Consider the following 12,787-nt stretch of genomic DNA (forward strand, 5'->3'; position numbering starts at 1 on the left):
TTGAACAACCTAGTAGTCTATGACAAGAAAACCAGATATACGTGAGTATACGACCGCTTACAGACGAACCACTTTTTGAAGTCGAAGTCGGCAGCAAAAAGTCGAGCGTTTGTGATTGTCTGTCACTACTTGAAGTCGTCATATAACAACAACGCAAAACACATTTCCTTTTCACACGAGCGTTTTCTCGACTGCACTACAACTTCTGTCGTTGGTTGTCGCCGATCCCGACGGCTGACTTCTCAATAATTGTAGCGATTCCCTTCTCACACGAAACCGCTTTGAAACACCGGTAGCAGCAACAAAAGTACAAGGAGCAACAAAAGCAATGTTTCTTCGTTCGAAGTCATAATTAATCTCCTTGTACAGACTATATTTTGTCGCCGCTGTTAACTACAAAAAGAAGTCGATCAGCATATTAACAAACGACGGTACTAGCGACAAGACAGCGACTTTTTGCGGTTGGCTTCGACTTCGAAAAGTGGTTCTATCTGTAAGCGGCCTAAGGACTGCAAGGTACGTAATGGTAATTAAAAAATATAAGTTGCTCGGGCTCGATAGTTCTAGAACTGAAACAAATCCAAAATATCTTCTTCTTCTTCAAGTGCCGTCTCCTAATCGGAGGTTGGATATCATCATCACTATCTTTACTCTATCCACCGCTGCTTTAAAGAGTTCTATAGAACTGCATCTAAACCAGTCCCTTAAATTCTTTAACCATGACACTCTCCTTCTTCGTATACTCCTTCCGCTTCTTATCTTTCCCTGTATTATCAGTCTTAGCATTTCATATCGCGGTCCCCTCATTACGTGTCCCAGATATTGTAACTTTCTTATTTTTATTGTGTTTATTATTTTGCATTCTTTACCCATTTCTCGCAGTACTTCCGTGTTCGTTTTCCTCTGTGTCCATGCTATTCTAAGCATCCTTCTGTAACACCACATTTCAAATGACTGTAGCTTATTTACGTGTTCTTGCTTTAATGTCCAGCTTTCAAGTCCATATTGTAGTATCGAGAACACGTAGCATCCCAAAGCTCTTACTCTCAGTTCTAAGCTAAGGTCTTTGTTGCAGAGAACTGTTTTCATTTTTACAAACGCATTTCTTGCTATTTCTATCATGGTCCTTATTTCTGTTGTTTGATCATTTTTCTCTGAAATCCAGGTTCCTAGGTATTTGTATTTATCAACCCTTTCTATCGGTACATTTCCCAAATGTATGCTTGTTTGTATGTTTGTTTTCTTATTTCTTATCATGTATTTGGTCTTTTTTATATTAATTTTTAGTCCATATTCTTCACAGAAACTGTTTGTTTTGTTTAGTAGTAGTTGGAGTTGTTCAGCAGAGCTTGCCATAATCACGGTGTCATCTGCATATCTTATGTTGTTAATAGATCTTCCGTTAATTATTATTCCTTCACTTTGAGATAGCAATGCTTCTTCAAAAATGGCTTCACTATATGCATTAAAGAGTAATGGAGACATAATATATCCCTGCTGAACTCCTCTCCTGATTTCAATTTCTGGACTATACTAAAATCACAATCAAGATGCAGTAGAAGTAAATAAACCGAGACACGTTAACTGTTACAAGGAGCACTCCTGAAGCATGATTTACAATCTATAAAATTTGTAAATCATCAGTTGTGATTTACAATGTATATACATTATAAATCACGATTCAGGAGTGCTCCTTGTAACAGTTAACGTATCTCGGTTTGTTTACTTCTACTGCATCTTGATTGTGAATGTAGTATAGGTTCGTTATCTATTACAATTTGTGCTCTTTGATTCCAGTAAAGGTTTGTTATTATTCGTAAGTCCCTTTTGTCTATGTTTTTTGTCTTTAGAATTTGGACTAATTTTTCATGTCTTACTTTGTCAAATGTCAAATGTCAAATATCGGAGAGAATCAAAAAATCTAAATAGTGAATATTACAAGATAAAGTAAGAATGTTTATGCAGGTAATAAGTAACATGAAAAATGAGCTGAATCATAAAATAATTGGGAGAAGTATGGCTAGTAATAATGATTGGAGTTACTGCAACTCAATCACTTGAAAAACCTTGGGAACTAATATGGATATACGAGTACAGGAAAATATTGATACAAAGAAACCCAACCAAGTCCTTCCTCAGGTACGCGTCATAAACGTGGACGATAACAAAAAGTGATGAAGAAAGGTTAGAACGTTTTGAACGTAAAATCCTCAGACATATCTATAAAGGAAAACGGATTATGGCGTAGACGCTATAAGTTTTGAGCTTTACAGCCTGTATACCGAGCCTAGTGTCGGCAGATCTATCAAAATAAACAGGTTGCGGTGGCCAGGCCACTTAGAGAGAATGAACGAGGTGGAGCCGTCGAAACACATTTATAGTCAGAGACCGGATGAAGTGAGTAGAAGAGGCATGCCCAGAGCACGATTTAAGGACCAGGTGGAAGACGACTTGCGAGTGTTAGGAGGCCGAAATTGTAAAACCAATGCGAAGGATAGGAAGGAATGGAAGCTGATTCTGGAAAAGGCCAAGACCCACCATGAGTTATAGAGCCAATGATGATGATGATTAAAGACATGCTTTTCTGTTATGTAGTACGCAAGGTATTCAAATTCTCCTATTTTTCCCAATTTTTCTCCAACATTTCTTGTATCGGCATTTTTTAGTTGCCTTTTCGGAGACCTGAAGATGCATAGAAAATTGTAGTATGCGAAACCGGTCGCCATACGTAATATTACACTGACTGTCAGTATATTTGTATTTCTCTTATCCAAATTGAAATGAACTCACACGTGCATTCAACATTTTTTAAATACTTGTAAAACTTTTTAATACTAATTTTTAAATCAAGCAAAGTTTCGGTAAAACAACAAAAAATAAAATATTATAGTCAAAATTTTAGAAATAAAGTAGGTATCCCGCAAAAACCTTATGGAAATTAGGTCCCAGTGGATTTCGTTCATACTTTGGGAAAATACTTTTGAAGCATCCTGATAAAAAGTTGGGCACAACTTGGGCACAACTCAATCGTATGAAGGATTTTCAAGATATAAAGGCACCAACTCGGAAAATTATAAGATTTACTGGGTATTCCAATTCCCTGAGTTACTGGTTATCTGGCAACATGTAGAACTTTGGATCAAGAAAAAGTACTAGTAGTCTAGGATTTTTTCCTGGCTATCCAATGGCGACCTTTACTTTGACCTTGATCTTCAACAGACGTCATCTTGATATAAACAGATTACTCATGGGTTTTTGGGATCGCTAAACACGAATATGCCATCAGAATTGACCTCCGGAGGACGTGGTGGCCAGGGCCACTGCAAGGGACGTCATCTTCTAGAGTTTCAATGGTTTTCGGACGTTAATTGATGCAAATGAATTACTGGAGGGTTTTTGAGGTCGCTAAACACAAATATGCCACCAGAATCGACTCCCGGAGCACCTGGTTTCCAAGGTCAATGAAAGGCGCTCCTGGAGTTTCGAGGGTCTTTGGTAATACATTAATGCAAACGGATTAGTTATAGGTTTTTGGGGTCGCTGAAAACGAATACGTGATCAGCACAGACACAGGAGCATCTGGTGGTCAAGACAGGTTATCTTCTGGAGTTAAAAACCTAAGAGTAATCTATTTGATTCCTCCGAAACTCCAGAAGATAACCTGTCTTAGGCACTAGGTGCTCCTGTGTCTGTGCTGATCACGTATTCGTGTTCAGCAACCTCAAAAACCTATAACTAATCCGTTTCCATTAATGTAGTACCAAAGACCCTCGAAACTCCAGGAGCCCTTTTATTGACCTTGGAAACCACGTGCTCCGGGAATCGGTACTGGTGGCATATTCGTGTTTAGCGACCTTAAAAAACCCTCCAGTAATTCATTTGCATGACGTCCGTTGAAGGTTAAGGTTAAAGTAAAGGTCGCCATTAGATAGCCAGGAAAAATCCTAGACTACTAGTACTTATCCTTGATCCAAACTTCTACATGTTGGCATATAACCAGTAACTCAGGGAATTGGAATACCCAGTAAATCTTATAATTTTTCGAATTTGTGCCTCTATATCTTGAAAATCTTTCATACGATTGAGTTGTGCCCATGAAAACTTTTTATCAGGATGTTTCAAAGTGTATTTTCCCAAAGTATGAACAAAATCCACTGGGACTTAATTTTATAGCAGATGGATTTTCCGCTATAATGTATTATTAATATCATTCATTAATTTAATATCCTAATCCCCCAAAAAATACCTATTTTTCTAATTTGTTTCTTGAAGTAATTTACCATAAGTATTTTAAAGCCGTCCCTGTTTGAAAATTGCAGAATGTTACGGATTATTGCGTAATTTTGGATCAGTACCCCTACCCCCCTTTTAGAAAAATGTTTGGACTCGTCCAGAGTACCGAATCTTGCAAAGTTGCAGCATTAAGGGCGGAAATCGCTCTTAAATGCGTGATAGGTTCTCGGTGAGGTACTTCCCGCTGAGAAGAAATTCAGTCCAGTTTTAAGATCTGAGGAAGTAACATCTGCTCCGCTCGCTGGTACTCGCTTGAATAGGGCGTTGCCCGTTGTGTCTCGCTGGTAATGTGTAGAATTGTCGTTTTGTGAAGATATGAATATCTAAATCTGTAGTGAGTGCCCTAGGAAGATTTTTTTACCCATGATAATGGATTTGTATGGTGAAAATCAGTACTCCTACGACTTAATGACGCAGTTCTAGAAGCCGGCATGGTCCTTTGTTTCCTGTCTTATTTGTGATGTTCAAGCCCTGATTTCGCAGAAGAAATGTCTTTCCTCTCCCGTTTTGAATGCCCTGCCACGCTTCGTGTTAAAAAGACACGGATGTCTTGTTTCCCGTTCCAGTATTATATGTTCCAGTATTCAAGTTATACCTGTTGTCTTCCCCGCACCCCGTGTCAAGGACACCGAAGTCTCTGTTTGTTGAAGAACCCTTCCCCCGAGTAGTTTGTGACGTGCGACGATGGATATTGTTGAAGTAAAGAGGTATGATTGGTTTTTTAAATTTTGCTAAATTCCAAGTGGAAATATACTAAAGTTTGTTGGTAAAAAGTTTAAGTATTTTATAAAGACATAGTGATTTCATGATGAAAATTGTTTGTAAGTAAAACAAATTGGCAGTGACTTATGACATCTGTCAAAGTCAAACTTTTGTGTTGAAATAAGTGGGTCAAATTTTATTTGACATATATACTGCCCAACAAGTTTATTTGTAATTGTTTTGTTAGTAATGTTTAAAACCAGTCAAAAGTTTTGAATAAACATAATAAAAGTTTGAAGTTTTAAATAAACGGTTTTGTAAGTGTATCTACCATTTTATTTCTGTAACCTTTCTTGGAAAAATATTAACTAGGTTCTAATACAAATAAAATAAGTTTTAGTATAGAAGAAAGAAAATGGCATTGAAGCCAAAAATGATGATAAAGTTGCCCAGTTTAGCCCCAAAGAGGAATTGATGATGATTGTCCCCCCATTTGGTACTCGTAAGTAAGGAATATGTCCAGTAAGTACTCGTATGTGAACCAGAGGATTTATTTCGAACGGCGTCCTTTTTGTTAAATAGTAGAAAGATCCTCTAGTCTGAGTAAGTACCCTTTTGTATTGATTATCGTAGTTAGTCCTCTTAACACCCTCCTACCCCCCTTAATGAATCTACGACCCAGCCACCGCACAACAAATGAGCTGTCGTTCGCATGAAGGTTTGCGTGTCTTTTCCTTCTACTAGCCCCATTTAAACCTCCCAGTATTTTTATGGTTAGTTCTTTCCTTGTCCCCATATGAGCAGACATGTAAAACGCTTCAATTTACATAAGGTTTGTGCGGGGTACTTTGTTTGAAAATACTAAATTGATTTTAATGAACACATAGATACTGAGATTACTGCGATACCAGATACTTCACAAAATTTTTAAGTTGTATGCTTTAAAAAACATTTTTAAACTTTTTTAAAGTCTTCTTAACGGTCTATTCTCCAGCTTTGATAATACCATCACACTGTATATACAGACTGTTTACATTTAAATTAGATATACACTCATTAAATATCAACACTGGGCGATAGACGTAAACAATAGTAAGTTATATTAGTTGCTGACGGCGGAATATCAATTTCACAAGCAAAATAGAGATAGCCAATAGTTATTGGCTATCTCTTTTAGTTTTTGAATATTCTTGGATAACCTTTACTTGCATAATTGTTTAAATTATCCATTAATTTAATAAATAGGATTATTCTTTCACTAACTACGTACTCAGTAATTTAAATAATTTATATAAAAAAATTTATAAAGTGATTTTAATAACATACTGTTACTATAGGAACAAGTAGATAAACTTTGAACATATTTAACGAATTAAAATACAATTATTATAGTATCCAGCAATGTTGTCGATTTTACTCCTCCCTTCAGTCTCTTATACAATGCTTATACCTATCTAATCAAAAATTAAACGGTCTGTAAGTATGTATATTAGACACTCCTATTATTGATTAATCGCTCACTACTAATAAAAATTTTGTTGGTTTAAAAACTTACCACAATTTCCTTTGTAGGCTAATATTATGTATTGCTTTGTTTTGCAAGAAGCCTGTCGAAGCTCACATTCACTTGGATAAGTAATACCATCAGTTCCACAAACCGTTCCATTATTTAACTGAAAAAAAAAATGTAAAACATTAGTACCAAGTCATAAAATATATAAAATATGTAAAACTGTATGTAGAGAGCAAATGGAAGATAAAATAAGGATAGAAAACGTAGAAGATATTAACCATCTATGGATAAAAATACGAGATATTTTATTAAAGAAATCGGTTGAAATATTGGATATAGGCAAAATAAAAAAAAGGAGTTAGTAGTTTGATAATGCGTGCGAGATGGCAACACATAGCAAAAACGTAGCACAACAAAAAGCTCTCGAAGGAAGTTGTACACGGAGAAAAAAGAAGAGTATAGACTCCTCAGAACAGACGAAAATCATATCTATCAACTAAAGAAGAGGGATGCAGACAGCAGAGCAAAGATCTACAAAAGATTATAGAGCCAGTTGAGATGATGAATTTTATCACAAATATAAGATTCAGCATGACTAGTGGCTCCGAATTTTTGACATTGAAGATAACGTTCACATTGAGACAACGAATAAAGTCCGGGACACACATATCCGTACCGAACCCGAGTCGACACACGGCAGAGTGTGGGACATGCTACGGCGAGAACGAAACAGTAAGGTATTTTATCTGTGGGGACACATAGTACCGCACGGCATCAGCACCGTAGCCATGCTCGGTCACCACATCCATGTCGCTGTCTCCGCTCGGTGCGGGCGCGGTGCGGATATGTGTGTTCCGGCCTTAAAGGGACACACATATCCTAACCGAGCAACCACCGCGTCCGCACCGCGCCCACATCGAGCAAAGACAGCGACATGGATGCGGTGCGGTGTGGTAACCGAGCATTGCTACGGTGCTGACGCGGTGCGGTACTATGTGTCCCCACAGAAAAAATACCTTACTTTTTCTTTCTCGCCGTAGCACGTCCCACATTCTACCGTATGCCGGCTAGGGCTTTGTGCGGATATGTGTGTCCCGGCGTTAACGAGTGACGAGATCAGAAAAAATGTAATGTACAGGGTATAAACAAGTGGACACTAAATAAAAAAAGGATGGAACAATCAAATCAGTAGAATCGCCAGTGTGAGAATATTTCATAGAAGCAACAGTTCACCAATGAACAAGCAAAGTTGCTTGTACAGGGTGTTTCATTGGGAAAGTAACATACGTTAACTGTAGTAGAAAGAGGACACTTAGGCGGTCTCAAAAATACCATAAATGGGTCTTACTCCATTAATAACAAAGATACTGGATTTTTTATCTATTTTGCCATTTTCTTAATTGGTTCATAACTTTTTAACCACAACGTATATTTATTTTATATTTGGCACGCAAATATAATTTAAGGTGTAGAATAAATTAATTTATTTACGATTGTAAGAAATCCAGGCCCGGATTAAAAAATATTGGTAAAATGTTCCAACCCAAAAAACACCTTGTGCATTAATTTTTTTAATGGATTTTGCATTTGAAAAGAGGACGAAAAACTAAATTTAGTGGTATACTTTGAATTTTCGACAAAATGATTTTTCTGGTAAAATCTTGAATTTGAATTCTGAAATTATGTGAATTGCGAAGCTCAAAGTAAAATAAATTAAAAATATGACTTAATTTTAAGTAATACAGTCGAACCCGCTTATTGGTATAGCCTTCGTGTCAAGCAAAAATATTCTACCGGGATATTCTAATAACCGATCATTGATGGCTAGCCGTAATAAGTGTACCTACCGAATATACGTAATAGTAATAATAGTACATACTATGTTAATATTATGTATGCATGTATATGGTTCTAGGTCTTTTTATGCCAATAATACAATAGCGTAACGTATTTATTAAAAAACCAAATTACATTATATTATGTGGATGCTTACAGTAATTAATATGAAATGTATGCAGTATATAGATTATGTAAATATTTTCGTATTAAAATACATAATATACTTAATAAGAAAATTACTTATTTAGTCTTGAAAAATATTCGGTAATTCTAGCTTGTTTTTTTGTTACATAAAATACTAGTCACTTTTGTTCCTCTGAATTATATAAATTAGAAAAATTTACAATGGTTTGGCCATCCCGAAAACGTTTTATAACTTTACAAGCAATTAGGATGGCCGAACTGTTTCTTAAATATTTTATAACATGCAACTGGGTGGCAATATGTATAGTTTCTAGACAAAGGAACTTATTTTACGACTGGATTTGTCGGTAAACGATTAAATTGGTACTCATAACAACGCAATAAAATATTTATTACCTATCTGACAAACACAAATAATATAAATAAAATAGCACTGCAGGCCTTTGAAGCCTTTGGCGAGAAACCATAGTACAATACATAATTTGAATTTTTAGGAAATTCGAAATTGTAGGTAAAAATGTATTCGTCGATCTGAAAAATATTATTCGAATAAGCGGTATTGTTTTATGAACACGTATTGCAATAAACGGATAAATTTATTAAGGTGTAAATGGAAACGTTTCGGGACCTCGAATTTATACTCCATAAACCGAGATATTCCTATAACCGGTACTATAATAAGCGGGTTCGACTGTACCATTATTTAATCTAAATTGATAAAATATTAACATTTGCACACATAACAATAATTTTTGATGGTGGTAATTTTGTATAAGTACTTTAATTTTGAATAGTTATTATGCTGCAAATTTTCGTTGTTTTGGTATCATTTTTAGATACTTTGTTGATTAAAGTGATGTATTCTTTATTGACCCTTTATAATTTAATTATTTAAAGATGAATATTCGCCATAAACTATTTGTCACACATAATAAAAAAACACTGAAATGTTAACATTTTACCAATTTAGATTAAATGATGGTATTAATTAAAATTAAGTCGCATTTTAATTTTTTTTACTTAGAGCTCTCGCAATAGGCGTTATCTAACTGCCCCACGAACTACCTGGGCCCATTAATCCCAAGTACCTGCTGCCCCATCGCCGAGAAAGTTGTGGATTAAGTCCTAATTACCGGAAATTCCAAATTTGATTATCGTTGAAAGTAAGAATATACATATTTTCAGTTATTCACTTCAGTTGCAAGTATTACGGTATAGTGTCCGGTTTTGTCCGTTAGTTAAATGGCGAATCCAACGACTATGTTTAGTCAAAGAGGAGAACTTTTATTAATAACTAATGAATATAAACATTCAAGGGCCCATGTCTCCAAAGATGGAAAAGTTGGATGGCGATGCATCAAAAAATAGTGTCAACAAAAAGTGTACACAAAGGAAGGTGATGGAAATTACGTTATTCTTGAAAAAGCATCGGTGGAGCATAATTATGCTCCAGATATCCACGTTGACCGGCAAATTTTTAGTCATTCTACAAAGAGGAAAGCTGTAGAAGATATATGTGAAAGACTAAAAGACCTTTAAAGATTGTCCACAAGGAATTCAAGAAGGAAAATTTCAGCAATTTACCGCTGACGAAGAAAAACATTCCTTGCGCTCGAAGAAAAATCTATGCTGCAAGACGAAAATCCGCACCATCATTGACGAAAATCCACACTCGAAATTTAACGGATGTTTTTATAAATCACATCCTGACATATTTAAATTTACAGATATTTTGTTAAATTTTCAAGCAGAAGTATATGTAAAAATTAGAACTGCAAATAGATTCGAAAAAAAAAACTTGATAAAACGGCAAAAAGAATAGTTGATTTTATTGAAAATAGGCTAAATGAATATTACGTTAATCAAAACATTACTAAATTAGGCTTCATTAAGTCAGTTTGCAATTATTACGCAGCTAACTTTTAAAATCTAAAATATAGTGTTCACTCTTACTTATTTTAATCACTAATCAGACATTAGAATTAAGCATTGTTATTGTTTAACTGCAGTTTTTATTATTGTATATAAGTTAATGTAGATTTATAAATAAACTTTATTCGATTATATTGTTATAGTTTCATTATTTAATCATTTAAAATTTTCGCTCATGCTTTGGGAATTGGGTTCCTTTTTGAATAAAATAAAGTAAAATAAAAACTATATATGTTCACAAAAATATTATATAAGTACCTAGGTAGCGTGGGGGAGTTCGTAGTCGCCCATCGCAATTGTCATAATTTCAGAATTCAAATTCAAAGTATACCACTAAATTCAGTTTTTCATCATATTTTCAAATGCAAAATCCATTTTAAAAAAATTTAATATACAGGGTGTTTTTTTGGGTCGGGATTTTTTTTAATTGTAAATAAATTAATTTATTGTACACTTTAAAGGATATTTGTCTGCCAAATATAAAATAAATATACAGTGTGGTTAAAAACTTATGAACCAAATAAAAAAAATGGCAAAATAAATAAAACACCCAGTATCTTCGTTATTAATGGAGTGAGACCCATTAAGTATGGTATTTTTGAGATTGCCTCAAAAGTATCCTCTTTCTACAGTTAACGTATGTTACTTTCCCAATGAAACACCCTGTATAAAGGAAGAAGAAGAAGTTTAAGTAAAATTCTTTATCTTGCGCCTGCATCTGCACCTTAAATCTAATTATAATCTGTTATTACGTGGATTAACGTGGATTGAAAACAGGGTTAACTATGTAAATGGCGCCGGAACTGTCCGAAAGGATCTCCCCGGCAAAAATGCCATACGATATTATTATATTACGTGGATTATTCTGATATGGCGTACAAAAAGAACAACAAGTAACTGTCAGTCAAATGAAATTATGATAAATTTTCGATTAAAAGTTCCCAGAATCTTATTTCAGGATCATAAAATGACGAAGAGCAAAATTGCTCTATTTTATGGATGCATTATATAACTCTTTAATACAGAAGCATGTCAAAACAGTAAATATACCTTAATTAAACTTTTGACTTCTGAAACTTAAAACCGCGTATCTAGTTTAAAAATTTAAATTAAAACTTCGTATTCGAAATTAAGAATGTTTTTTATTTAAGTTACATATCAAGCAAATTTAATATTCAGGTAGAATTTTAAACAAATGCATTTCCTGCTGAACTTCTAATTCTCACCAAACATTTAATTACATTGAAAGTTTGAAAATACAACGTTTTGCGTCTCTCTTGGTTCAAGACAAAGTTCTCAAACTAAAACGGGCAAATACCGTTAAATGATCACTATTGTGTAACTATCTAAAGGAAACAGTGACAGCAGTAAAGTTGTGGGAAGCAACATGGTTAGGTCACATGGCGCGGTAAGCCCACCATTGATTAGCTGTTACAATAAATATGTAAAGATATGTCAACTAGAACTTAGGCAAATTAGTTATAGTGAGTGATATAGCAGCTTTCTAAATGAGTTATGCTTCATAACAGGGGATGACAAAGGTCTGGGCACGTTGGAAATAATTTCTCTCTCTTATTAACTCTTATTAAGAAAATATTGAATTAATAATTCTCTCTTAGACAAAATCTTCCAAAGACTACTAAGAGTTCTAGAGCGATGAAGATCATTTTAATTTCGCTGTTTTTTCCTTTAAATTAAAATTATAAAAAAGTGATTGGTGTTCTTGTAACGTAGTCTATTGATTATGTAATTTAGAAATGAATTACACTGCAAAAAGGATTGTATTGTTTCAAATGGTCAATTGACTTCCAAATATAAAAACCGCGAAAAAACAATTTAAAAGGATGCGTTTTTAAGAAAGGGTCCACGTTCAGTTTTATATTTTTAACTATAATTCTATTAGACCAGAGCGCGTCTGTAAAAATATTAGTACATTTGGATGTTGAAAGGTGACTCATATTATTTGCAGAAATTGCTTGGAATTAACTCATATAATAATAATTAAGTTATCCTCCTACTCAAAAAGGTCCGGAACATTGTTTAAATAATTAAAATGTCAAAAAATGAAGGAAAAATTCGATTTTTTTCTTCGTTTTTTGATTATAACTTTAAAAGTATTCATTTTCCAGAAAAGTTGCACTAACATAAAAGTTGCGTAATTAAATTTCCTACAACATAGAATTATTTAAAAATTTTAAAAATTGTGACCCTTGTTGCAAGCCAGAAATATCGGTCACCAATTCACTGTTGATAACTCTAACCTTGAAGTGGTGGACAAATTCACATACTAAGGATCCCTGCTCACCAAGGAGAACGTCATGACGGAAGAAATCAAGCGAAAGATAATCCTAGCGAACAAATGCT

At 34.4% G+C, this 12,787-nt stretch overlaps 1 protein-coding gene across 1 annotated transcript in view; it reads right to left on the reverse strand.

Annotated features, from left to right (window-relative positions):
- The window catches only part of LOC114330735 (agrin-like), a 245,440-nt gene that overhangs the window by 116,251 nt on the left and 116,402 nt on the right, over nucleotides 1-12,787 (reverse strand). Inside the window, exon 6 of the mRNA XM_050662959.1 lies at nucleotides 6,551-6,668. Within this exon, the coding sequence (XP_050518916.1) occupies nucleotides 6,551-6,668 (118 nt within the window). The remainder of the gene's footprint in view (nucleotides 1-6,550; nucleotides 6,669-12,787) is intronic.

The sequence above is a fragment of the Diabrotica virgifera genome, chromosome 10, assembly GCF_917563875.1.
Source record: "Diabrotica virgifera virgifera chromosome 10, PGI_DIABVI_V3a".
Classification (NCBI taxonomy): domain Eukaryota; kingdom Metazoa; phylum Arthropoda; class Insecta; order Coleoptera; family Chrysomelidae; genus Diabrotica; species Diabrotica virgifera.